The sequence below is a fragment of the Suillus fuscotomentosus genome, assembly GCF_016647785.1.
Source record: "Suillus fuscotomentosus strain FC203 chromosome Unknown F5891scaffold_271, whole genome shotgun sequence".
NCBI lineage: Eukaryota > Fungi > Basidiomycota > Agaricomycetes > Boletales > Suillaceae > Suillus > Suillus fuscotomentosus.
Window position 1 is genome coordinate 19494 of NW_024539783.1, and position 23662 is coordinate 43155.

At 47.8% G+C, this 23662-nt stretch overlaps 4 protein-coding genes across 4 annotated transcripts; 2 read left to right on the plus strand and 2 right to left on the minus strand.

Moving 5' to 3' along the window:
- Positions 1 to 3791: 3791 nt before the first annotated feature.
- On the minus strand, positions 3792 to 6528 carry F5891DRAFT_1132542 (uncharacterized protein; the record flags this gene model as incomplete). The annotated part of the gene is made up of 5 exons (XM_041364741.1): positions 3792 to 4174; positions 4225 to 5476; positions 5639 to 5980; positions 6101 to 6328; positions 6376 to 6528. The coding sequence occupies 5 exons, from the start codon at positions 6526 to 6528 to the stop codon at positions 3792 to 3794; spliced, it is 2358 nt and encodes a 785-aa protein (XP_041216594.1).
- Positions 6529 to 6920: 392 nt separating this feature from the next.
- On the plus strand, positions 6921 to 8104 carry F5891DRAFT_1201032 (uncharacterized protein; the record flags this gene model as incomplete). Its single annotated transcript, XM_041368860.1, has 3 exons — positions 6921 to 7458; positions 7498 to 7523; positions 7577 to 8104. The coding sequence occupies 3 exons, from the start codon at positions 6921 to 6923 to the stop codon at positions 8102 to 8104; spliced, it is 1092 nt and encodes a 363-aa protein (XP_041216595.1).
- Positions 8105 to 8494: 390 nt separating this feature from the next.
- Positions 8495 to 10431, plus strand: F5891DRAFT_989057 (uncharacterized protein; the record flags this gene model as incomplete). Its single annotated transcript, XM_041378046.1, has 5 exons — positions 8495 to 8681; positions 8736 to 9346; positions 9392 to 9737; positions 9784 to 10019; positions 10069 to 10431. The coding sequence occupies 5 exons, from the start codon at positions 8495 to 8497 to the stop codon at positions 10429 to 10431; spliced, it is 1743 nt and encodes a 580-aa protein (XP_041216596.1).
- Positions 10432 to 13021: 2590 nt separating this feature from the next.
- On the minus strand, positions 13022 to 14317 carry F5891DRAFT_317017 (uncharacterized protein). The gene is made up of 6 exons (XM_041371329.1): positions 13823 to 14317; positions 13649 to 13769; positions 13533 to 13588; positions 13386 to 13482; positions 13096 to 13329; positions 13022 to 13039 (listed from the first exon to the last, which is right to left on the minus strand). Exons 1-5 carry the CDS (start codon positions 14051 to 14053, stop codon positions 13172 to 13174), a joined length of 663 nt encoding a protein of 220 aa, XP_041216597.1. The 5' UTR covers positions 14054 to 14317; the 3' UTR covers positions 13022 to 13039; positions 13096 to 13171.
- Between the last annotated feature and the right edge of the window lie 9345 nt (positions 14318 to 23662).

Sequence of the window (23662 nt, forward strand, 5' to 3'; positions counted from 1 at the left end):
AGTACTATCACCCCTCTCCCGGGAGGAAACATCCTGTGAACTCAAGTCTGCATGTCTGGTTAGGTACAGATTCAATTACACTGCGGCTCCGAGTGAACTGTCGGTGTGACGTGGAACGGGGCAAGCCATCTTTCCTAGAATCCATTAATAACACAGTAGCGCTCGATGAGAGCGGTTGGATTTGTACCCGGAAAACTCCAATCGATGTTCTTGTTCTCGGGATCGTTGGCGCGGAGAATATATTTGATGGTAGCTGTTATGAAGATTATCGTCAAGGGGGAGCCCCTCGAATTCAATTTCATTTTCATGTCTATACCACAAGTCTCTCGTGCGAGATTCCTGGCGTGCCCATTTTCTTCGGTTTTGACTCTTGAGCACGCAGGGTAAGCCTGACGAAAAGGACCATGAACCTAAGTGCAGTCTTCGCGTCAGGTCGATTATGTGGGAGGAGCCTCGCTTTTTGACCATAGAACTTTGGGTTCGAAGAGAAGGAGAGAATGTTGGTGCTGAGATCTTCCTTTGAACTTTGGCAACGTTTGGATGGCACGCTTTGAGTAGCACCGTAGCGTACTCAATCTGCTGAAATCAGCGACAACTATAAGCTCAAACCTCTGAATACCCGTGCTGATTCCACTACCGCCTGGGTCCTGGGAGATATGGAACAGACAGCGAAAGATGTATGTGAACCAAAAAAGGGGGGCCAAGAGACAGATGTATTTTACATAAGATCATTTGCAACAACTTGAAGAAGGAAGGAAGACATAGTGACAGTGAACAGTGAAGCCATCGAAACGAAATAAATATCTACTGGACTGAAGGGCCATCATAAGGACGGAGAAAAAAGCGCCGGCTTAACCCAGTCCACATTCGGAACGCGCGATTTCTCCCAGGAAGGTTGGCGAAACCAGATCTCTGCTGCGTTGGTCTCTCGACCACATCGTAAGTCTGGCAGCGAAGATGGAAATTCTTTGCGCTCAAGCGCTGCAATTCGTTTTTAGCATGATATTCGCATACAAATCAGATTTAACTCACCGCGAGAGTATGCGTCGGTGAACTCTGACGTGCCGGGTGTGAACACAAACGATCTATGATGTACGACTTCAGCGAACCCAAATCGCGATGACGGGACGGGTTGCAGCAGCTACCGCGGTGAAGATGAGTGACGGTGTCAGAAAACAAACAAGACAAAAGCTTACCCCAGAGATTAAATCTTCGAGATCTTCACGCAATTCTTCAAAGGCAGGGAACCGTTTGGATGCTCTGTCGCGGCTGGAGCACCAAGAAACATAGGAAAATACGTCGTCCTTTGTAACAAAGAGTGACTGACGAGATGATATCAGTAAGATAGCAGCGAAGTAAGACTCGAAACGTGCCTCGTGCTTCTTCGAAACGAGCTGGTAGATGACGCAGCCTAACGACCACCAGTCTGCGGGTGCTCCATACTTCAAAGGACGGGGGTCGGATTTGTTGCGCAGGACCTCCGGTGCCATGGTGTGTGTTGTTCCCACCGGTTCCGAAGAATAATTCCCCTGTCGGTCCAAGGGTCCTTCGTCTTTGTTTACATAACTCACGCCAAAGTCGGTGATGCGCACGTTCTGCCGAGCGTCGATCAGGATGTTTGCGGCTTTGATGTCCCGGTGGATGATCCCTATCTCGTGCAGAGCGTTAATCCCAAGGGTCTTCGAAGTCGGAAAAGGCGTGAGACATGACATGTCGAAGATCACGAAAGACGACCGCTTACCATTTGAGCAGCCCACCTGCGAGCATTGCGGACGCAGTACGTAGGATAATGTTTCAGATAATAATACAGGTCGCTCGCCATCAGGTCCTAGAGACGTCCGATGGAGTCAGACGACTGAAATGGGTCGCAGGGGAGGAAGACGCACCATTACCAAACATATCTTATCCTTTGTCTGAAACGACATTTCAAGCCCCATGAGGAAATCAGCCGCTGGACACGGCAATGCGCATGAAAGACGCTTGTAGGCTTCAAGTTCGTTCAGAAGAACATCTTTCCTGGATTTGCGCTCAAGATGCTCCTTTGGAAAGACCTTGAGACACAACAGGCGATTCGATGCTACGTCTTCAGCTCCCATCGCCACGCCGTACGCGCCCTCGCCCAATGTGCCCCAAACACGAAAGGGGCCATACGTGCATGACACCGGTGTAGTTCGGACCACCTCTGCTGGGCCGGTGTGCGTGAAGGTAAATACGTGAGCAGGTGTTGGAGGGTCGGCTGGAGGGTCGGCCGGCTTCGAGGCAGAAGGGTATTGAAGATCGGGGAGCTCTGAGCGAGGATTCGCGATGCCAGCATCGACTACGGTAGACATTATGACGGGAGCATTGGATGTAGCGATCGACTTTTGAGCGACCATGCCTGACAGATAAGAATGAGGAGAAGGATATGGAAATGCCAAGGAGCAATTCGACGGGCGTATTTAAGAGCTCCTTGGTAGGACCACAACGCGCTTTAAATAATGAGTTGTGGAGCGTCGATTTGTGAATTGTGTGAAAACACCCACAGGGTAATCATGGCGACTAGCCACTGTCGATCACGACGGGGGAGATTGTGGAGATGTGCGCTGTGGAACAATCAAAACACGTTGCGACCACAGTTGAGCAGCGAGCGTCGGTGCACATTGCTGCCAGCTGCCGAGTGGTCGATAACACGCACGATATCAAAGCAATGCGATGCCGCAAAAATGTGCATGTTCAAGTTTAGAATGCGAGCAGTCTTAGCACCGAACATTCTATTCAAGCGCTAACCGCTGCAAGGCATGCTGTTACAGGTGCTTTACTTCTTCTGAACATTTATTTATCAGCGTTGTACGATAGACCACGAATGGGGATCTTCAGAAGAATCTGTACATTATTCTTCGTATACTTATCTCATGAATGCCAAGTTGATGTCCCTAGCCGTGGAGTCGGTTGCTCAAGATAGTCTCCGCGGCAGCGGTATTGACATTTACAAAGTATAGATGTATGTTAGCAGACAGATTGGAGTGATGCATGAACTACACCTTTGGATGACAGCATGACAGAGTCATGAAATGAAATGACAGCGTTTGAAGGTAATAACAGGGTTGATGATTCAGATTCAAACTTTACATGTTCAACGGGCTTGTGCGGACGTGTCGATCACGGCGTGATCCCATGGAGGTCGCGATTGCGAGTAGGAAAGTAACCGAGTCGGTGAGTTATATTTTGGTTTCGGCTTGATACATAACAAGGTTGATAACGGGAAAATACATGTAGAGCAGTAGGTTCAAAATCCTCTTGAACTAATATTAGCATATACTGTGACACGCGAAAAAAAATACGAAAGGTACTGACACAACACAACAGACGCCCCGTCACGGTTCACCTGCAAGCTCTCGATCTGAAATCACAAGTGATGTGGGAGGTGGTCGAGATGCAGCACGAGCGACGAACCAGAAGCTGTAACGATAAAGGCAAGCAAGCAAAGAGCACGATGATCCCAATGAAGTTGCAGCTGACCCGGGCCGGCAAAAACCGCGAAACCTTTTTAACTCTTCTACTAGGTACATCTGCAAAACGACTGAAATGAACGCTTAACTTACGCGCGTTACGAACACTTACGAACGCTTACGACTTCAGTAGCGAAGTCATGCGATTGGTGGAGATGTTGAACATCAATATTACACACCATATCTGGCTGATAAACTGAAGCCGAGTTCGATAAGATGCGATATGCTCAGAGATGCGATGCGATAGATACGATGGATGCGATAGCAATAGATACAATTGCTACATACCGATTAATCTACTGTCTATACAAACTCAGTACTGAATGCATGATAACTCTCCTTGTCCGCAAAATTATTCAGAAAGAAACACTCATAGCTTTCTGAGCATGTCGCAGAGGTCATGCTCTTGTCCACCGCCTCACCATACTCTGGTATCAATTCGACCGCATGCGTTGCATCCGTAAGTCGCACGACAGCTCCATGTCTATGGCGGTGACCATTTGCATCATGAGTGTACACGCGTTCCACGGTCCACATCATGAGTTCAGGACGGTCTTCAGGACGAGAGACGAAACGGAAATACTGGACATATAGAAGGGGTTTGGAAAGGTACGATGGCAGCTCCACGTCTGAACCTCGTCGAATCGTCGGCTGAAAAATAAGCTGAACTTGCGCGACATAACTAGCTATATATGATATCAGTAGTGCTCACTCAATATACAGGGAACACACATACTTATGTTGCCATCCATGCCTGGGCCATTGATAAGAATGGTATCGCAGTTGCCCAAGGGGAAATCATTGCTCGGCGGGTAGGCTTGTACTACCCTGCTTGGCATGATGACCCGTGGCTGGAAGGCCGAGTGCAGCTGCAGCCGAAACTTGTTCCACACCTGGAAGCGCCCATATTTGGGGTCCCAGCAGGTGTGCTCGTCGCTAGCCAGGGATGAACAACGAATAAAGTCGGTGAGCGTGTGATCAAAGTCGGGGAGAGTGTATTTCGTGCGTATTTCAGCCGGTGACAGTGATTTATAGTCTGGGGTAACATTCAGTTGGAAAGCCGTGAGCGCGTCTCCAGAAAGAATGCCCTTGAGAAAGTGGTTACGGACTGGTCTGGGACCATGAACCGACTTCACCTCATCAGGGAGTATGCGGGAAACCCAAGAAAGTGCAGGATTAGCGATTGTGACATCCTCATCTTCAGCGTGGATGGCATTGACCAGTGATGCTCCCCGAGAAGTCAACAACGCATATAAATCAAATATTTCCATCGACTCCTGACAATTAAGAATACGAACGCACTGCTCCGTGAAATCTTTGCTTTGTCGAGCCATCCGGGGGAAAAGATCCTTACAGTGCGTTATGAGCAATCGCTCCGTCGTATCAGCCGAGAATTGCATCAATGTGCCCAACCTCCTGATCGTACCCTCGAAACTTTGCATTAGCTCGAGTTTTGGAATAAAGAAATCTTCTTTCACGCCTTTCTTCCCCTTCCTCGCTTCTGCAGCAACGATAGCGTCCTTGAAGGTGTGAAAATCCGAAAGTGCCTGTGTCAGGGCTTGGAGTGATTGGGGTGAATGAACTGGGTGTTGTGCAAGATATGTGAAGTCTACAAGGCCGCGGATTGCGCGAATAAATCTGGGTGAAACGGCACCTGCGATTGATGCAACGATAGTGCGTTGTATATCTCTATATTCACGGCCCATCATTTGCTTGACATGCGTGATCCCTTTGGCGAAGTGGCGCGTGCCAACCCGCTTATGCTGAGCAATGTAACGGGTATCAAGCTCGTAAGCTCCTACAGTCTCCTTCACCCATTTGAGCGGGTGATCAGCGAAAAATTTGAAGCAGGTATGTAGAATTTCGCCAGCGAGGAAGACGGATGGGCATGCATATATCCAATTGCGCCAGTAAGGCATGTGAACTCCAGACAGATTAAGAGCTTTGGCCGCTTTCTGGAACTTGTCGAGGTCCCAGGGATCAACTGTCTTGGCAATACCGACGAGGAGTTCCAATGTATGCTTCCCGGTATGAGGGGGGTGGAGGATCCCATCACCAAAATGCTCTTGCGTCGCCATAGTCAGAGGAGATGCGTTTTTAGCAACTGCAGCGATCATGGTGGCCTCTGGCAGGTCGCATACATGAGCTACAAGGGGCGTGAAAACATAACGGATAAATCTAAAAGGGTCAGGCATGAAACATCCCTCTGCTGCCGCAGCCTTGAGGTTAGCACAGACGAGGTCCATGCATTTATGCCATAGCCGTGCCTGAAGAATACTCTGATAATCTGGATGCACACGGAACTTTACGATTGGCATGTATGCAATGCAGCGCCAAGCTCGTAATGTTGCTTTAGAACGAACCTCCGAATCGATGTTACCGATGGTGATGAAAATCGGGTGCATCTCCAGTCCTCCAGTAAGTCGCGTGACAGGAGTTTTATCGGACCCCAAGATGATGGGAACCTGGGTTGCGCCAATAGGCAGGTGGTCCTAGAAAATCACAAGTCTTTCCGTGACTCGGTGAGGAACGTATTAATATAGTGAACAGACCTAGATTTTCCATGCCATATCAGCGCTCATGTAATCTCCATATTCATGCTGATTACCGACACCGATGTGTTGTGGGATGAATGTCATGTGGTTCGCAAAGATAGGGTCACTAAAGAGTTGCTTGACTACATCCAATGCATCGCGCCAAATGAGTTCGATGGGATAAACGGTCTTGTAGCCTGAAAACTCTATTTTGGAGACTTGCCACTCCGTAAAACAAGGAAGCGAGTCCATCCAGTCCAAGAGTTTATCCTTCGTAGTGAAAGACGGTCTTGTGTGATTGTTAAACTGTTTAAAATCAGACTTGTGCCTACAGCTTAGACAATCCTACTTACCCATTTCAACTTCAAAAACTTAGTGATTTGCATTTGAGTGAGGTTTTCGACCAAGAACTTCCCTAATTCCCATTTGCCTTCATCGTGGAAAGGGTAGTAATGGTTGATCTTTTGCCGGTACACATATGTATCGTCTTCCAACCTATCGAGCATGTTTTTACCAATGCCGAAGACATATCCGGAATCTTGATGACAAGCATCAGTGGTACTTGAAACAGGACTTTGACGGAATACAGGAGGGACAGGTAATTCTTGTGGTCATGCTTCAGGTGGCCAGCAGGTAGATTGGGAATTGAGGTGCGTAATAAGTGACTCAATGGACGGAAACTCTCTCAATTTGCAGTTTGGACATAACCTGCAAAGGTATGCGCGCATGATCAGGCTGGCATCAGGGTTTAACAGACTACTCACATTGTAGACTTCGACATGTGCTGCCCTGCCTGGGCTGTCAGTGATTTGCAACTGCGCAGTCTTTCAAAGTCTGCAGGATTGCGCACCTTCACTGCACCCGTCAACACCTGGTGAGCTGTCTACACAGCGAGATGATGGACTTTGCACCTTTATCTCACATTTCGTCTCCCCCTCGACCAAGCAGTCCTACTCACACCAACTCCAGCAGTGCAACCCGTGTTGAACCAGCGTTCTTTGATTTTTTTCTCAAGAAAGCAGATAACTCACCCTGTTTGATGACCTCTGATATAGGACCTGGTACTGATCATTCAGGTTCTCCTCATTCTGGTTCTCTCCCAGCTCCTCTCTCCCCAGTGGATGAGGTGTCAAACTCTCCTGTAGTGAGAGAGGGCTTATTGCATAGCCCTTCCCGTCGCGGAAAGCATGAATTCGCATCTCCGTCCCGTCGTGGGAAGCCTGGCCACACACCTGCAATGAAAGAGAGCTTATTGCGTAGCCCTTCCCCTTGTGAATCACATCGCATGTCGTCTCCTTCCTGTAGAAAGCGTCATGCCACATATTCTTGTCATCTGTCTTCTCAATCCCCCAACTCATCCCTTCCCCCTCGTTCGTCTTCTCCTCCAGCTTCTCCCCTTTTTGGGAAGTTTACAATGGCTTCTCCATTAGAGCTCCGTATCTCAGCTCATGCATTAGGGTGAGAATGCCGACCAGAGTTCACGGCTGAAGACATTGCAGAGGTACGTTTTAAATATCATTTTATTTGGTTTATTGTGTAATCTTACGGTAAAAGCACGAGGAGTTGATGATGAAGGGCCTCGCGGAAATGAACTTATCGACTATGTACAAATTATTCAAGGCAAGGCTTGCTGGCCGTGAAGCTGCACGTCAACACCTCACGGTTACAGCATGGGCAATTCAAGAAGCAAAGCACTACTTAGAGTTTTCTGAGGCGCTCAACGAGGATAGCAAAATGTGCCTCAAATATTCTGATGAAGAATTCCGAAGAGTTAGAGCTGCTCTCACCGGGCATCACCATTCAGATATCGAGGACGACGGGAACTACCTTCAAGCTGCCTACAATGATGAATGCAACACTCTTCGCGCCGTTGCTGCCCAGGCAGACGCAATGGGAAAGATTCTGGGCCTGAACATCAAGAACGACTTACTGTCATCTAGGGGAGAATCTTCTCATCGCCCTCAATTCACTAGCTCGGCTGATCCCAGTGATTCCCATACGTCCTCCGATTTAGATGGTGACGATCACAATGGTACCATGGATTCGGACGATGACGAAGAATCTGAAGGCCATGATGCATAGCTCCAATCACACGGCCCTTCTTTTTGTGCCCTCTTTTCCAAATCATGGTATTTAAATTTGACTGCCAGCTCGTCGCTCGCTAATGAATATATCAGTAAATAGCCATACATTCAATTATGTTCGGATCGTGCCGTTCACATGTCGACTTTTTGAACACGCGCCATTCATATAGCTGCTTCTCGAACACCATGCCTTTCCCTACCGTCCATATATGTCAATAGTCTTACTTATCGCGCCAGGCCATTCACATTCACTACATCACTTCGTGATCGGACCGCCATGCTTTTATGTACGTTTGGGTGTGTTTTATTACCTTTGTGTGTAATATCATCGAATTTGACGCAATCAGTGCGCTATCGATTGTTGCCTCTCTCTTGTACTAACCACTATATGGCTAACCGTCCTTCACAACGAAAGGGCAAGGCTGCTGTCCCCAAACCAGCAAGGGGGTCGGGACTAAACCCATCAGGACTTCCAGCCGCTGATCAACTCAACATTCCAGCCGAACAACCTTCTGTGCCAGCATTCAGTTTCAATCCACACGAAGACAGTATGCAGTGGCAAAGTGGGGGCCCAGGTGAGTGATTTATCAATCGCAAGTATTCACAAACTAACAAGCCAAAAAAAATAGATCAACACTCTTTCCGTGGACTCACGCACTACGACGACTCGCACGCATCTGGCTCTACGTCCTTCGGCGCGCAATTTGCACAGCCTCAACCATCACACGAAGACCATTTCACGCAGTCACAACCCCCCCACGACGACACTACTACATCCTACGACGGGTACCCTTACGACCAGGACGGATTCGGAGACACGGGGGACCGGCCGTATGGCGGCCCGTCCTTCACCAACCCCCAACCCAATTTCTCGTATGACGGCTCGTCCTTCACCAACCCCCAACCCAATCTGTCGCAGCCCCACTACGACGGCACCTCTCAACCTAATCTGTCACAGCCCCACTACGACGGCATGTCCTATGATGGGTACCCTTACGACCAAGACGGATTCGGAGACACGGGGGACCAGCTGTACGACGGCCCATCCTCATCCAACTTAGGAACATCCGGGGGGCCTCAAGAGGGTGCCCACGTGCACGGAACACCCTTACCAGCATGGGTCGACAAAGCCCCTGATGGAGGAGCCGCTATGATAGACCGAGGGGCGGGCTTTATGCCCCCGGCTACCAATCTAGCCCTCTTATGGCGAGGGGAGATTCCTCGAGAAGAGGTTGTCCATGTAAGTGTTTCGTTTATTGTGCTACCCTAACTAACAACTACATAGACCAAGGGGCCGGCACATACTACGAAGAAACGCAGTACCAGGGCCAACCTACCTGCAACCCCATACTTTGTCCCGCAAGCCCCCCGCAGCACCACCGAACCGCAGACACGCGCAGCGGTGCACATGACGGCACCCCAAACACCTGTCGTCGCTGAACATTCAACGCCGACATTGAAGACGGTACGGGTGTCAAACGAAGACATCAGCGACGCTGTGAAGGGGGGGAAAGTTTTAATTGGGCGGGTGATGTTTACAAAACATGCGATGATGCAGAAGCGGAAAAAACGCGTTGCTCAATTCGAGGATGCAATCAAAGACTCGACGCCTCGTTGTTTGGAAGCTGATGGTGAGTTTTTCTTTAAACCATTCATATAATCATACTAATATTGTAGTTGTCATTGAAAACTTTATCACTAATGCCCATCGGAGACAAGTGTCGAACGCGTTGTCAAGTATACGCGGGAAAATCGCTCAATTTGCGCGCGACGGTGTCTTTGTGTCATACAAGCTGTTTCCCCCACGAGGGAGCACCATCGCAGCAGCACAAAGGCATTGCATCGCAATGGTGAACACACTCATATGGGGCATTGATCCCCTACTCTTCATGCATGCATATTCTGTGGACAAGGTATGTCGCTCTCACACTTCTGGCGCTTCACTAACTATAAGTCTTTCAGCACGGGAATATCACCATTGACGCCAAATTTCAAAATGCGTTTATCATGGCCGGCGTCATTCGTTTTGTGTGGCGCGAGGGCCGCGAAGCCTTTCTCAGCGCCTCGCCACTGAAGGCCATCAAATATGTGATGGCCTCAGTTGGCAGCGGTACTCACTGTGCATTGCAGGAACAGCGCTCCGCTGTTATCACCGTCGACACTTTTGGTGGTCAACACCATGAAGAAAAATTCAAGGAGATCGTGCAAGTGTTCGATGACCTCACGGACGAAGAGAAACTCGAGTTCGAAAGTTATTTGCAGTACGTGCTGGATGTTGGACCATCGCAGGCAGGCAATGGAGAGAGCTCGTCCGATTCTGAATAATATTTTACTACGTATATAGCTTGTTCGTTGTAGTATAGTGTAATCAAGATTATCATTGGATGCTCATGATCATATCAGTACTAGATGTGTTGATAATCGACGCGATACGACGAGATCTCTTGACTAACCTAAAAACGAGCACTCAGGGTGCAACATAACCAAAAACGAATGTTTACAAATGCGAGACCTGAGCTAACTACTTTCAAAACACTCGCAAGCACTCGCAAGCGACTTTTCAACGGACCCACATTTTTAGATGTACGGGAAACATGACTCTCCACTATGATAGTATGATTCTAGGCAAATGTGTACTGATAAACATCACAAACTATCTGGCAATAAGCTTATATGATAACTCCCGAATAAATTCAGAATGATCAACGGGAATGAATACCTATCATGTGACTCAATGTTGTCTGCACAGAGTCACCTGCGGCTTAATGCAATATACGAGGCATGCTTGTCTCTGATTGCTACACCACTCCGAGATGTAAATGCGATGCCCTCCACTCATGTTGATGGTAATACACTGCTGAGTACCACACAGCCATCACCGAACCCAAGTAGTTGTGTTATCATCATACAGAACAACCACATTGTGGAGGGGGGGGAACCATGAACATACTTTTAAGTAACTGCAACGGTTACAGTGAGTTTTTTGCATGTCTGACTTACTAAATACTCATCTTGTAAATAAGCCGTGAGCAAGTCCGAACATGACATGTCGGACTGACTGCAGAGCCCACATCCTTGGACCTCCATTGGTGAGTCAGCCAGAGCCAATGGAGCACGGTTGTGAAAGCATAGTGTTGAGTGGTAACACGTTCGGCGAGTGCGTCATGATAGATGTAGGATCGCCGAATTGCATAGGAGCTGGTAGTCGTCGAGTTCATCCAAAAGAAATTTGGCTCAAGAATGATTGCATCAGTTAAACAAACGGCTCTTGCGTCCTGACATGACCGTAACATTTAGGGGAAGAAGTTCACTGATCTTATAATAAACTCACCTGTATGCACATGTGTTATGCAAAGATGCAGTTTCATTGACTTTTTAAAAAAAAATTGGGACAAGCTATACGCGCCCGTCCATGGTTGTTTCGGCATCTGCCTTTCCAAAGGTAATAATGAGCTCACGATGAAGAAATAAATATCCACAGCAAAAGCGACAATATCAGACACGAGTCTAGCCTAGTTAGATGACAGCATTGACAAATAAATTGGACTTGCTGATATTGCAATACCATCGAACGCGTTGCGTGAACTGAGTCATACTTCCCGCCCTGGGCTGGAGTACAGATATCCCAGTCTCTCCTCCCTCTAGCAGCACAGGCACCAGCGAGATCCTTCATGTCATGAAAGTCCAATCCGAAGAAACTGTTACCAAAATCCTATCGCCAGCTAAGAACGATCTGTTCTTGAAGTCCAAAACCGAAGTTGCACGCCTCTGGGAAATCGAATTCCGTCTCGATCACCTTAAGATCACATTCAATAATCTCCTCGACGCATGGGGAGTGACATGGATATCTTCTCGTTACACAAGGTACTGAATATACACAGACTCCGTGTGAGCGAGGGACTATGTATGTAGTTTGTTTGTTTATTGATTTGCTTGTTTGGTTTGGTTTGGTTTGGTTTTGCTAACCAGAGTCAGTCAGTCACGCATCACGCGTCACTGAGCGGGCACCAAGAGGCGTCATTGATTTATCACAGGCAATGACTCTAGACTATGATATGTAGAGTGAGTATCGAGTAATTACACGACAACGCACAACATGGGGCCATAGACGACCGCGCAGGACTAAAATCAGAATCAAAATAATACAATGTCCAACATAGGGTCATGAATGACCGCACTTGTTTTTGACTAAACTAAGTAACAACTCGAAAGGGTTTCCCTGGTTCGCGAAAATGTTATGCTTATTTTCAGATCTTAGGAAGAGCAGTTTGCTTGACTGGTCAGTGGTAAATGATTGTTAACCTCTTGGATTTTTGGTCAGAAGGAAAGGACCCACCAGCTCCTGTGCAATTGTGGGATCCTATGTTGATCATGACGTGCTGTCCAAAAGTGTTGCCATTGAATATGACGCTTTCACGACCGTATTCCACTAGTGGCACCAATTGTCTTGCTAACGGAGGTTGCGAGGACGTAGGCTCAGTAGTTCCAGCAACGCCAGCAACGTAGTCCAGCTTGGTCACAGCTTGTTTGAAAGGTGAGCCTAAATGGTAAGTTATATGTGTGAAGAACTCACTGGAACCGTCGCAGTTACTCGAGGATATGTTGATGGTTACACCCTCTGCGATAAAGTTATTCTGGATGATGGTGATGCGATTGTTTGCATCCAGCAGTTGATTCGGCAGGGGGATTCCATTGGCATCAGGCAATTTGGACTCAGTTGAAACACAGGGTAGGGGTGCTTCGGACTCAGCCTGAGTGACGGTTGCCATTGTAGAGGTGGGGTTGCTGATAAAAACAGAGGGACGTGCCACATATTTAAACTAACTCGACTGTAAGAATATTTGGCTTGTTAATCTTCGAAAGATGTGATACTGGTACTGACCGGTATGCCGATGCGCCATCAGAAATTAAAGGAATGTGGCACTATTGACGTCTGCAGGAACGTTCTAAGATCTGCATATGGAAATAGTATATGATATGCGGACCGACCTTCCAACAATAAACGATAAACCACGTTAAACAGGTTGACCGGCCCACCTATGAGGTAAGCAATTGACAGAGAACATCAATATTGGATAAACAAATTCGAGACCTGCTTCCAGCTCTTGCTAGCTGGCTTCTTGTCCTTTCCGAACTTTTGCGTTACAGTAGATATTACCGCATGTATCGAGTATTTGAAGACACGCAATTCGTCGTTGCCCCCAATAAACGACTGCCGTTGTGCTATGATACGTAGCATTCAAAACATGAAGAAAAAATATTGTGGGCAGGTTGCGTACCTGCACCGTCGAGGAACACAAGGATAGCTATTATGAGGCTAGGGTGGAAGAAGACCACGATAACGGTAAACTCTTGAAAACCTTGATCGACCAACATCTGACTCCCACGTTAATGGTGGTAGGACTTTGTCGAACACGAACAAAAACCGAAGGGAAGCCGGAGGCGCGCAAAGCCCACTCCCACGATAAGTGGGGTATCCAATCTATGCATAGTCTGCATCAAAACGTGCCGGAACTTCTCTACAGATCCATTCGTGGCTTACATGTGTAACAAGCTCCTTTTATTCTGCCGTGATATTGTCTTGCCTTGAGGAATGACCGTTGATGATTTGAGAGCCGGTTGAATGCAGAAATAGAAGGTGTTCTCAAATGTGAAACACCAATCTATCGCCGGTCTTAGTATGAGAACGAAGAAAGACAACAAGACAACCCCGTACCGGTAAACATTTGATAGCCCCAGATAACACGGCAATAGAAAGGCCACGCAGGGGGCGGACCAAGTCATCAAGACTAAGAGTGGACCACAGATTTTCGCTATCCATATATGGAAGAGACACATAGGGCAACTGAGCAAGCAGAAGGAGCCCCACTTCAACACCATACAGGTCAATAAGATACGCACACAGTCTGGGGCACACGAACATTGGCCGACTGTTCCAAAACAGCATCAACCGACAAAGCACCAAATCACTCACGAAAGTCGACAAAATCCTGGCAAGATAACACCAACGTTAGCGACTTTCGTGCGACGAATACTACTGCTGGAGAGAGGGGCAACGCAGAGAGCCAGAAGAGAGGGGGGGCATCGAAGCGCTCAAATGTCTTGCGATTACGATGGGTTTGTGCGAGAAACAAGCAGTGAAACGATCCATGAATACAATAACAGATGTCACCACATCAGAACGTTGGTCAGAAATAGACCGATGTAGCGCAGCGCAGTGAGTATAGTTGGACGCCTGAAAGACAAGGAGAGATGATGACACGGACACCCCGTTGTGAGTCACCACAACCCACTCGCCGTCTAACCACATACAACCTGCAAACAGTTCAGTGCACAAAAAACAACGGCCACAGTGCTTAACGAAAGATCACGAAAGCCAAGAACATCAGCTTTCAAAGGATTCGAAGCACGATTGATGATATTCGAGGTGATAAAGCGGATCATAGTGATGGGGTGATCTGAGGTGGTATGACCAACTACATGCGATAGACAATGCTTGTCGAGCCCGCGCACGTATGACGCAGCACGAGACTTTGCAGACGAGCATCGGACACTGCAGAAAAGAATAAGCCTATGCACACAGAATGAGAGCCTACAAGTGAGCAGTGTAAAATACAGCAGCAGCAACACTTAACAGCGTGCAGAAAAGAGAAAACCCCACAGCTTGACAACATCAAGTATTGAAACGGGAGCTTCAAAGGCGGACCGTACATAGTTGATTGGCATCATGGTCAAGGAGATTGAAAAAGTACAGAGTAGGACCTTTTCGCAGGGCAGGAGTTCTGGGTAGCGCGGGTAATGGACAAATGTTGCAGGTCTTGAAGCTTGACATATTGGAAATCGAGCGGATTTGGAAAATGACAGGAATGTGCAAAAAATTTAGATTCGCTGGATAGATGGTTGGAATCGCGGCGCGTCAGCGGGCGCTATATAGCTTACATAATATTGATTAATATTCAATGTTTGGGCTTTCGCTTTGTAAAATCTAAGTATTATTTTTGAATCAACTTGCACTGGTTACGGGCGCTCGTAGAATGAGTCTAGGGCAAATGTGGTCCAGCTCAACGCTCACCGATGCAGCTTCCATCGATCTAGTGTCCTTGTTCCCACTATATCAAGACATCACATCTCTCATCCATACTCGAGACAACGCCCAGGAACCTTAAATCTGCCCACATCCGGTGGGTGCACGCATATAAGCTCATCGTCGACGCGTTGATGACGGTTCAAACGTACAAAAGTCGACATGATCCACTCTCGCGCTAAAAATGGCACTGCAGCGATGGACCTCCGGAAAGGCAGTGTTCTCTATACCCCCTTAAGGTATGTACGCTCTTCTTGCATATCGCAGAGTTTATCAGGATCCATTTGCATGTGCAGGAGACGTGCGAATTGTGCCGGTGGGGACAAGCGACAAGCAGTGGTTCTCAAGAGCAACGCGAGACAGATCTGGGCCTAGCCCGAGTGAAGTATACGTATTGTCTGTCCGTGTATTCTACAGAAAGGAGGGGGATGGACGTTCTTGAGGAGCCTGAGGATGGTAAGGACACAGCTCAAGATGCCTTCGCTCGTGTCTGGTGCTAACGAAAACTTTGGCCTGGGAATCTAGGAGCATATCTTTGACGGTGCCAGATATAATTCAGCATATTGAACATGGCCTTCAGAAGTGCTATGTCCATCTGTGTTGCTGGGATGGAGGGGGAACGGGAACATATCAAGTTCCACGTAAGTCCAATTCCTGTAGCAACTTACTATTGGATTCTAGAAATAATCATCATCATCCCTCGCTGCGCATTTTCACAAGTAAAACTGCCCCTTTAAGGATTCGGTATCACGCACGATGACAGATGTCGTGCAACTGCATGCTCTTCGAGTATTCATCACTTTTCTACAGGAAACACGGAACGCTCCGAGGGACCGCCTGATCTTTTTTTTGAAACTTAATCAAACACTATACAATTGGCACCCTTCCCGTGGGTTTTTTCTTTATGGCAAGCTCATTATTACTTTTGGGAAGCGGGTAGCGAAATGGCTACGGGCACCAAGCTCAGGCGCATACGCGCATCCAGATTTTATTTAGAAATAAACGTTGATCGATATCTTTACATAGGCATACAGATACAGGTGGGCGCAAAATAGTACATTCAACATCAACCCTTACTCCACTCTGCTAGACGTCGAGGTCAATTCAAGACGCAAGAACGATTTGTTTAACTGATGCCAATCAACTGTAAGCCAAGTGTCTTTTGGATGAACTAAAAGACCTACCAGCTCCAGTGCAATTTGGCGATCCTACGTTTATCATGACGCACTCGCCAAACGTGTTGCCGCTCAATACTGTGCTTTCACGACCGTGCCCTGGGGTTTCTGCCTGCATTGCTGATGGAGCCTTGAAGGGCGTAGGCTCTGCAGTTGCGGTAACACATTCTAACTTGGCGGTAGCTGTTCACATCGTGAAGTGAGTCAGAGAGATTACACCGTCGCCCAAACCGAGATCAGAGATGATATGCACTCTAATTCGCCTGCAATTGAGAGAATCGTTACAGAAAAGGTCTTGAGTGGGTGAATTCATTTGCGCAGAAGAGTTGCTGCATTTGTGCGGTGCTTGTGAGTCATCAGTGTCTCCGCAATGTTTGCATTTCCAGTAGCCGCTATGTAGCGATGACGCAGGTGCCAGGGGGCGTCCTCCGCCATGTACCATCTCGCTTTAGGGACGTTGATTTTTATGTTTTATTGAATTCAAACTACGTGTTATCAGATCTAAGTTACATCTCCACGAGTCTGGAGCTTTTTAGTTGTGTCACCTCTTTGCATGAATTTTGCTGGCACAACCGGTCTGGCATAACCGAACTCGGCTGTGCCATTTGTACCTCGGTCCTCGCCGCTCTCGGGGGATTCTAACCACGCAAGCAATTCTCAAAGGCCCAGAGTCTCGGTTGACAAACTATTTCTCGCTTCAATTTACCGTATGGTTCCGGTAATAAGTCTTTAAAATGGACCAATCCGTCCTTGTTTATTCGCTCACTGCTCTAGCCATCTCATTACCTTGTGTGAGTGATAATTTCAACGCCAACGTCTGGTCTTTCGTTTTTGTATGATGAGCACCCATTTCATCCTTGTTCTTCGAGCCATGGGCCGTCTCGAGAGACGTTGCGCCGCGGCGAGGACGACAAATCCTGGGTCAGGGAATCAGTTCCCTCTTGCCTGACTATCTTCTCCATTCCAATCCACTTGAACATTTTCGCTGATGATCACTAGCTCTATCTAGCTCTCATCTTGCTTTCACCTCCTCCAATAATAACTCGACCCTCAGAAAAAACATACCGCTCACGAAAATCCCTCAAAGGCCCTCTCAGCCTTCCATCTCTCGCCGATGCAGCCTCCATTGATCTCAGCGTCATCATTCCCGCGTACAACGAGACATCCCGTCTCCCGTCCATGCTCGAAACGACACTTGATCACCTTAACTCCACTTCCATCCGCCAGACACGTACATACGAGCTCATTATCATCGACGACGGTTCAAAAGATGACACGTCCGCACTTGCCCTAAAACTGGCACAGCAACACCTCAATAGCGATATTCGGGTTGTCACCCTTGAAAAGAACCTTGGCAAGGGCGGTGCGGTACGCCATGGGATGCTACACGCACGCGGAAACAGACTGTTGATGGTGGATGCGGACGGTGCAAGTCGCTTTGAAGACTTGGAACTGCTGTGGAAAAAGATGGACGAACTTGAGCGGGAGAACGAGCCGACGGTGGTCGTCGGCAGTCGAGCGCACCTCGTCAAGACCGAAGCTGTGGTCAAGGTACGCCTTTTTACCGATATGACATGACTGACTTCTTACACCGCTCTCCGTTAGCGCTCTGTGCTCCGCAACATCCTCATGTATGGCTTGCACACTATCCTACGCATAGTGGGCGTGGGGCATATTCGTGACACTCAGTGCGGATTCAAACTATTCTCACGCCGCGCTGCACAGCAGATTTTCCCTGCACAACATCTTGCCACATGGATATTCGACGTTGAGCTACTCCTGCTTGCGAAGCAGCTGGGTATAGCTGTTGCAGAGGTCCCCGTACAATGGCATGAGGTGGCGGGGAGCAAACTGAATGTTGTCAAGGACTCGCTACAAATGCTCAGGGACCTGCTCGTTCTCCGCGCTAACCAGCTCACCGGACGATGGAAAGTATCACCATGATGATATACCACGGCCAAGCCAGTCACGGAAAAGCAGGATTTGTCTATGCGCATGGTGAATGTGCTCTCGCCAGCTCTGCAAAGACAAGTTAGAATATATCATGATTGTACATAGAGTAACATCAATTATTGTAGATGTAGCGTTACATGCGCCATCCTGAGTCAGGTGCGGCCACTTTATAAGCACACTCTGGAAGTTTGGCTGGAATATTAAAGCAGCTCAATGCAATGATTCGGACTTGGTCATAGCGACGAATCCGAACGACAGCGCCGACTCGCAGAACGAGTCTCCAGGTTCCAGGCTTATTGAAATTTGAAGATAAGATATAAAAAGTGTAGCTGATCGTACACCTTCGGCCTTCGGTCCTCGGAACTTCATCGGAACCTTGCGTACAATCGGGTATTACTTCCCACGGATGCTATGACTGTTTGAATCAGCAGACTCTGACCTTTACAGCGGGGTGTCCAATCAAACCAGCAAGCAACCTTTACACGTTATAATCGCCTGAGCGACCGTGACGGAGAGCTACTTCAAAACTACTTGACAGCGGAGCATTAGTGGTGAGATGTAAAGCTCGAGCACTGCCAGAGACACAGCCTGTCTCTAGAGGTACGTCACGGTTTGGCAGTGACTAACTACTTTACACAGGAGTGTCTCTTGTGCGCTTATATGATATCATGCACCATGTCTTATGGTTCGTTCACGTATTAATGTTCACTGTGTGTTAGTTAACATTTTTCTCTGTCTGCAGTTCTTCACTCATGACAATAATTTTTCAAGCATCATCCGCCATCCGCCATCCGCAAATCATCTCCATCTCGCAACAAGACGAGTGCTTTCTCTTCTTTAGGTTAGCATGTTCCAAAAATATACCCTGATGAGCTAGACCGCTGATGACACTAAGGCTCTATAAAGTTGGGCCCTCGTATTGTCCTCGTCTCGTACGTTCCCAAGTCATCCAGGTTGTTCTCGCCATGGTCTCAACAGGCATTCCGCTAGATACCGCTACTATAATTTCAACAGCGCTGGAAGGCATCTTGTTTGGTGAGTACTACGATGAGCATTCGTCCATGCCCGTCAACCTAGGGTTCTTCAGGCTTTTCAGTTCTCATGTTTATGGGCACAATGTGGGCGTCGATCCACTACAGACGTGACGCAAATCGCCCGATCGCTTTGGCGGCAATCCTGCTGTTGATATTAAGCACTGCAGTTAGCCCCTCACCTCTTACACCTGATACCACCTGCTGAATTTGCCCCAGCACTTGATCGTAGACATCATTCGTCTCCAAGATGGATTTGTCAAGTATCGCGACATCTTTCCTGGCGGACCAGTGGCGTTCTTCCAAGACATCAGCCAACCAACATTTGTGACAAAGAACCTGATATACGCCTTGCAAACTATGATTGGCGATGGGGTGGTGGTGTGTTTTATTCTTATCTACCAGCTCACAGCTCTTTGGGCTTAAAAAGCCTTGTATGATAAAAGATTTATCGCTGTTATGTCGTTTGGCAATCCGTTCGGGTAATCATTCTACCAATCATGCTGTGGTGCGGCTCCTCAGGTCAGATCGCTACCGTACTCGGGGAATTGACTGCTGATTTTGTATCGAAGTGGCCGCTTTAATCGCACCCTACTATGCTTCGCAGGCAACTGGCGGAAACGTCTACACCAATCAGACTGGACAATGGATCACGGCGTTGTTTACCTTGACACTTTCAACTAATCTGATAAGTTCAGGTAAGCCTGCTTCCGCATGAACACGATGTCGACAGCTCATAACGACCTGAAATCCAGGATTACTTGTGTATCGCATCTGGACGGTGGAACGTAAAATCTCTCAAAATCGCGCTACGAATGGCACCATGATGCCCATCGTGCACGTGCTTGTAGATGCCGCTATCTTGTACTCTGCAGCCCTGGTGACCATACTAATATGTTTCATCTGCGCGAACAACGCCCAGTATATTATGCTGGACATGGTAATTATAACCGTCACTGCCCGTTATGAGACTGAAACTCGACCTAGATCATGCCAATCATTTCGATTGCCTTCTACATGGTGTTGATTCGCCTTACACCCTGGAAAACTACTCCAAATTTCCTCCCGATGGCTTATAGCGGGGAAATCGAAAGAAGGAGTTCGCAGCGATATTCCATGAAGCCTTCGCAGGTTCATGTATCTGAGTGGACACAGAATGACGGTCTAGAGGAAGAAGTGAAAACTGAAACATAGATTCTACGGATGCTTGCAATGTATCCGAAGGTGAAGGATAGCAGCTCTAGCTTTTTTTCAGGTTCCAGATGCGGATCGTCTCCAGCCTCACTCAATACTTATTGTATCTCACGCAAATCTTCGTCCCTGAACAAAGCTGCACCTATGTAAACAACATGACTCCTGACAGGTTCGCTGTTCGTCGTGCAGTCTCGAAATACAGTTCCAATGTACTTACGATTACAAGCCGTTGCAGACCTTTGTTTCTCGTTGTACGAGGATTGTCTCTAGCAAGCCTTTTCACGGGGTGCCCAGTCACACACCTAGCCCGAACACCTCCGTTGCAAATGATTACTAGTTATTGACGCAGGGAACAAGAATTTATCGACTATTATCATTCAATCAGCAATTGATAACCAGCCGCATCGTCTTTTTGCTTTCAAACTTTCCTTTTCATATCGCCTGGCGGCTAAATAGCGTGTGTGCAGGAGTGAATAATACAGATAGATAACGAGATCTAGCATGGCAAATGTTGTGCGATCCTATACGTGAAAAGTCCAAAATAAAGAACATCGTAAGATTGTTTGCCGTAGATGAGAGTGCTATAAACAAGGAGGACAAATAAGCCCATCGGTATCAAGGTCGTCAAAGTTCATAACTTTTGCCGCCGTTCGTCCGCGATCGTTAACATTTTGACCAGGCTAGATTCAAAGACAGGTTTTGTCAAGATGCTGATAGAAATTTAGTTGGATTGGAACGTGATGAACTAGGAAAGCCACATACTGGTCCGCACCCGCCTCAAAGTATTCTTTCTGGTCATTGATGAGTGCATTACCTGCTTCAGCGTCAGAATACTTGAGGGCGCATTTCAACTGTAGTACTGACCAGTAATTCCAACGACGAAATCGGCCCTATCCATCTCTCGAAGTTTGGAAACCAGATCCAAACCAGACATAACGGGCATCTGATTATCAAGAAAGACGACATCATATGCATAACCATTCTCGGTCCCTTTACCATTATGGACCCTTTCACTATCATGATTGAGGTCGAAGGCCCTGGAATTAGGTCCATCTTCGGTCTTCGAAGTTCCTGGACCGCCAATGATCATCTCCAACGCGATTTCACCATTCTCGGCGGTTGAGACGTCGCATCCTAATCTCGTCAGCATTCGAGACATAACGGTACGAGTAATGCGGTCATCGTCAACGACTAGAACAAGTATAGGCGGATCAAAACCGGCAGTGAACCCTTTGCGGCTCAAGGGCAACGGTAGGGACACCGATAATTGGGAAGCTGGCTGTCGAACTGGCGGGTCTGGGCGAGTTGACATAGATGAGATAGCTGGAAGTGGGGTAGCATCATCGAGACTCTTCAGCGAATCCGCAACGACCGTAGGTGAGCTGTCAACTAAGTATTTTCCCATTCGGGAGAACATGATGCTACCCAGGTTCTCGCCAAACTCATCGACAGGTGGAGTAGGTAACGGAGGACAAAGCTGGGTGCCCGACGAGAGTTCACTGATAGTCCGAGTGAGCCTGTAAGTTTCAGAGCTGTTAACTGTATTTGGTAAATTCAACTGCACCAGACCCCCTAAAATCGGATGTTTGCTTTACACGATGAACAGAGTATGTATAATGCTGACCTTCGTCCAACATGGTCTGCATGATGTTTGTCGAGACTGACTGCGTCGGGGCACTGCTTGTCAGTAGATCCACTGATAGCGGCCCGGCTAGCTCAAAGGTGCGCTGCTTCTCGCGCAGAGTTGACTCCGCGTCTGGTTCATCGACAACTTTGACTCCGACACCCAGCGCTGTTGCAAAACATGTGCATAAACAATTAAAGTCGGGCTGAACAACCTAGACAACTTACGTAGCTCGACCCAAAATGTTGACCCATAACCAACTTTAGAACGCAGGCCTAGCCGACCGCCGCTCAGCCTTACGATCTGGCGGACAAGGGCCAGGCCAAGACCGGTGCCCTTTCCGCCTTGTTGTCTACCTTGCTCCGTCTGATTGAATGCAGCTGAAAAAGTGAGCATCTTGCAACGAATTCACGAGACGATCACTCACAAAACAGCTTGCCCTGGGCCATCTCCCTGGGCGGAATTCCGTGTCCTGTATCGCTAACTTCAATCCGCACAACGATTTGCTTTGGTGGGCCCTTCATTGTTGAAAATTCCACGTCCTGTCCCCCGCTCGTTGTTGGATGTAGTGGATCAGAATCATCAGCGGGGGCGCGGAGAACCTCCTCTATCGTATCTTCGCCTATATCAATTCTTGGTCTTGATGAAGGTTCTGGCGCAGGATGTGCAGGAAATATGAGACGTGTTGAACACATTATTCTGCCTCCCTCAGGGGTAAATTTACAGGCGTTGCTAAAAATGAAACGTTCCAGACAGTCTTGATGACGTATGAATAGATGCAGACCTTGCGAGATTGTTGATGATCTGTCGCAGCCTAGTAGCATCCCCAAGAACGATGCCGTCTTCCTTGTTATTCAGATACTCCTCAGATTCTGCCAAATTATCGCCTGCAGCTTCGAAAGCGGCTTGTCGCGCAACCTTGTCGATGGTCTCGTCAAGAGAAGTTACGAGTTCAAGATTGCGGGCATCTGTTGCCATGCGTAGTGGAATGAACAACGAGCGCATAACAGCATGGAATTTGTAAGGTTTAGACAAGATCTCGAATAGACCGCTATCCATGCGATTGCTAGGAGCGATGTCAGACACGGTTCCTAGAAGCGAGGGAGCTACTCAAGCAAGTCAAGCATGTCGTTGAGAACTGCTGGGCAATTGATTAGGTGCAGAAAATAAACGAAGATGGACTTACCTTTAGACATCATTACCAAGCTACCCCCTAATGCCATGAATTCTATTTCTTGCGCTTTAGATACAGCGCACGACGCCTCCATATTCTGCACGGCAAGCACTAGACGCTCGATCAGGATCAGCACTAGCTACCCTGCACCTGATAACACCTACAAGCTGTGTTCAAGGGCACTCGCACCTGTAAATTTCTAGTGAGTCAGGTAAGGACAAGAAGATACTGTACTTATCATGGAAGACATATCTAATAACAATAGTCAAGTCAGCAAACTATGCGGGCGTGCGAACATAATGCGTACGACGTAAGCCTCCT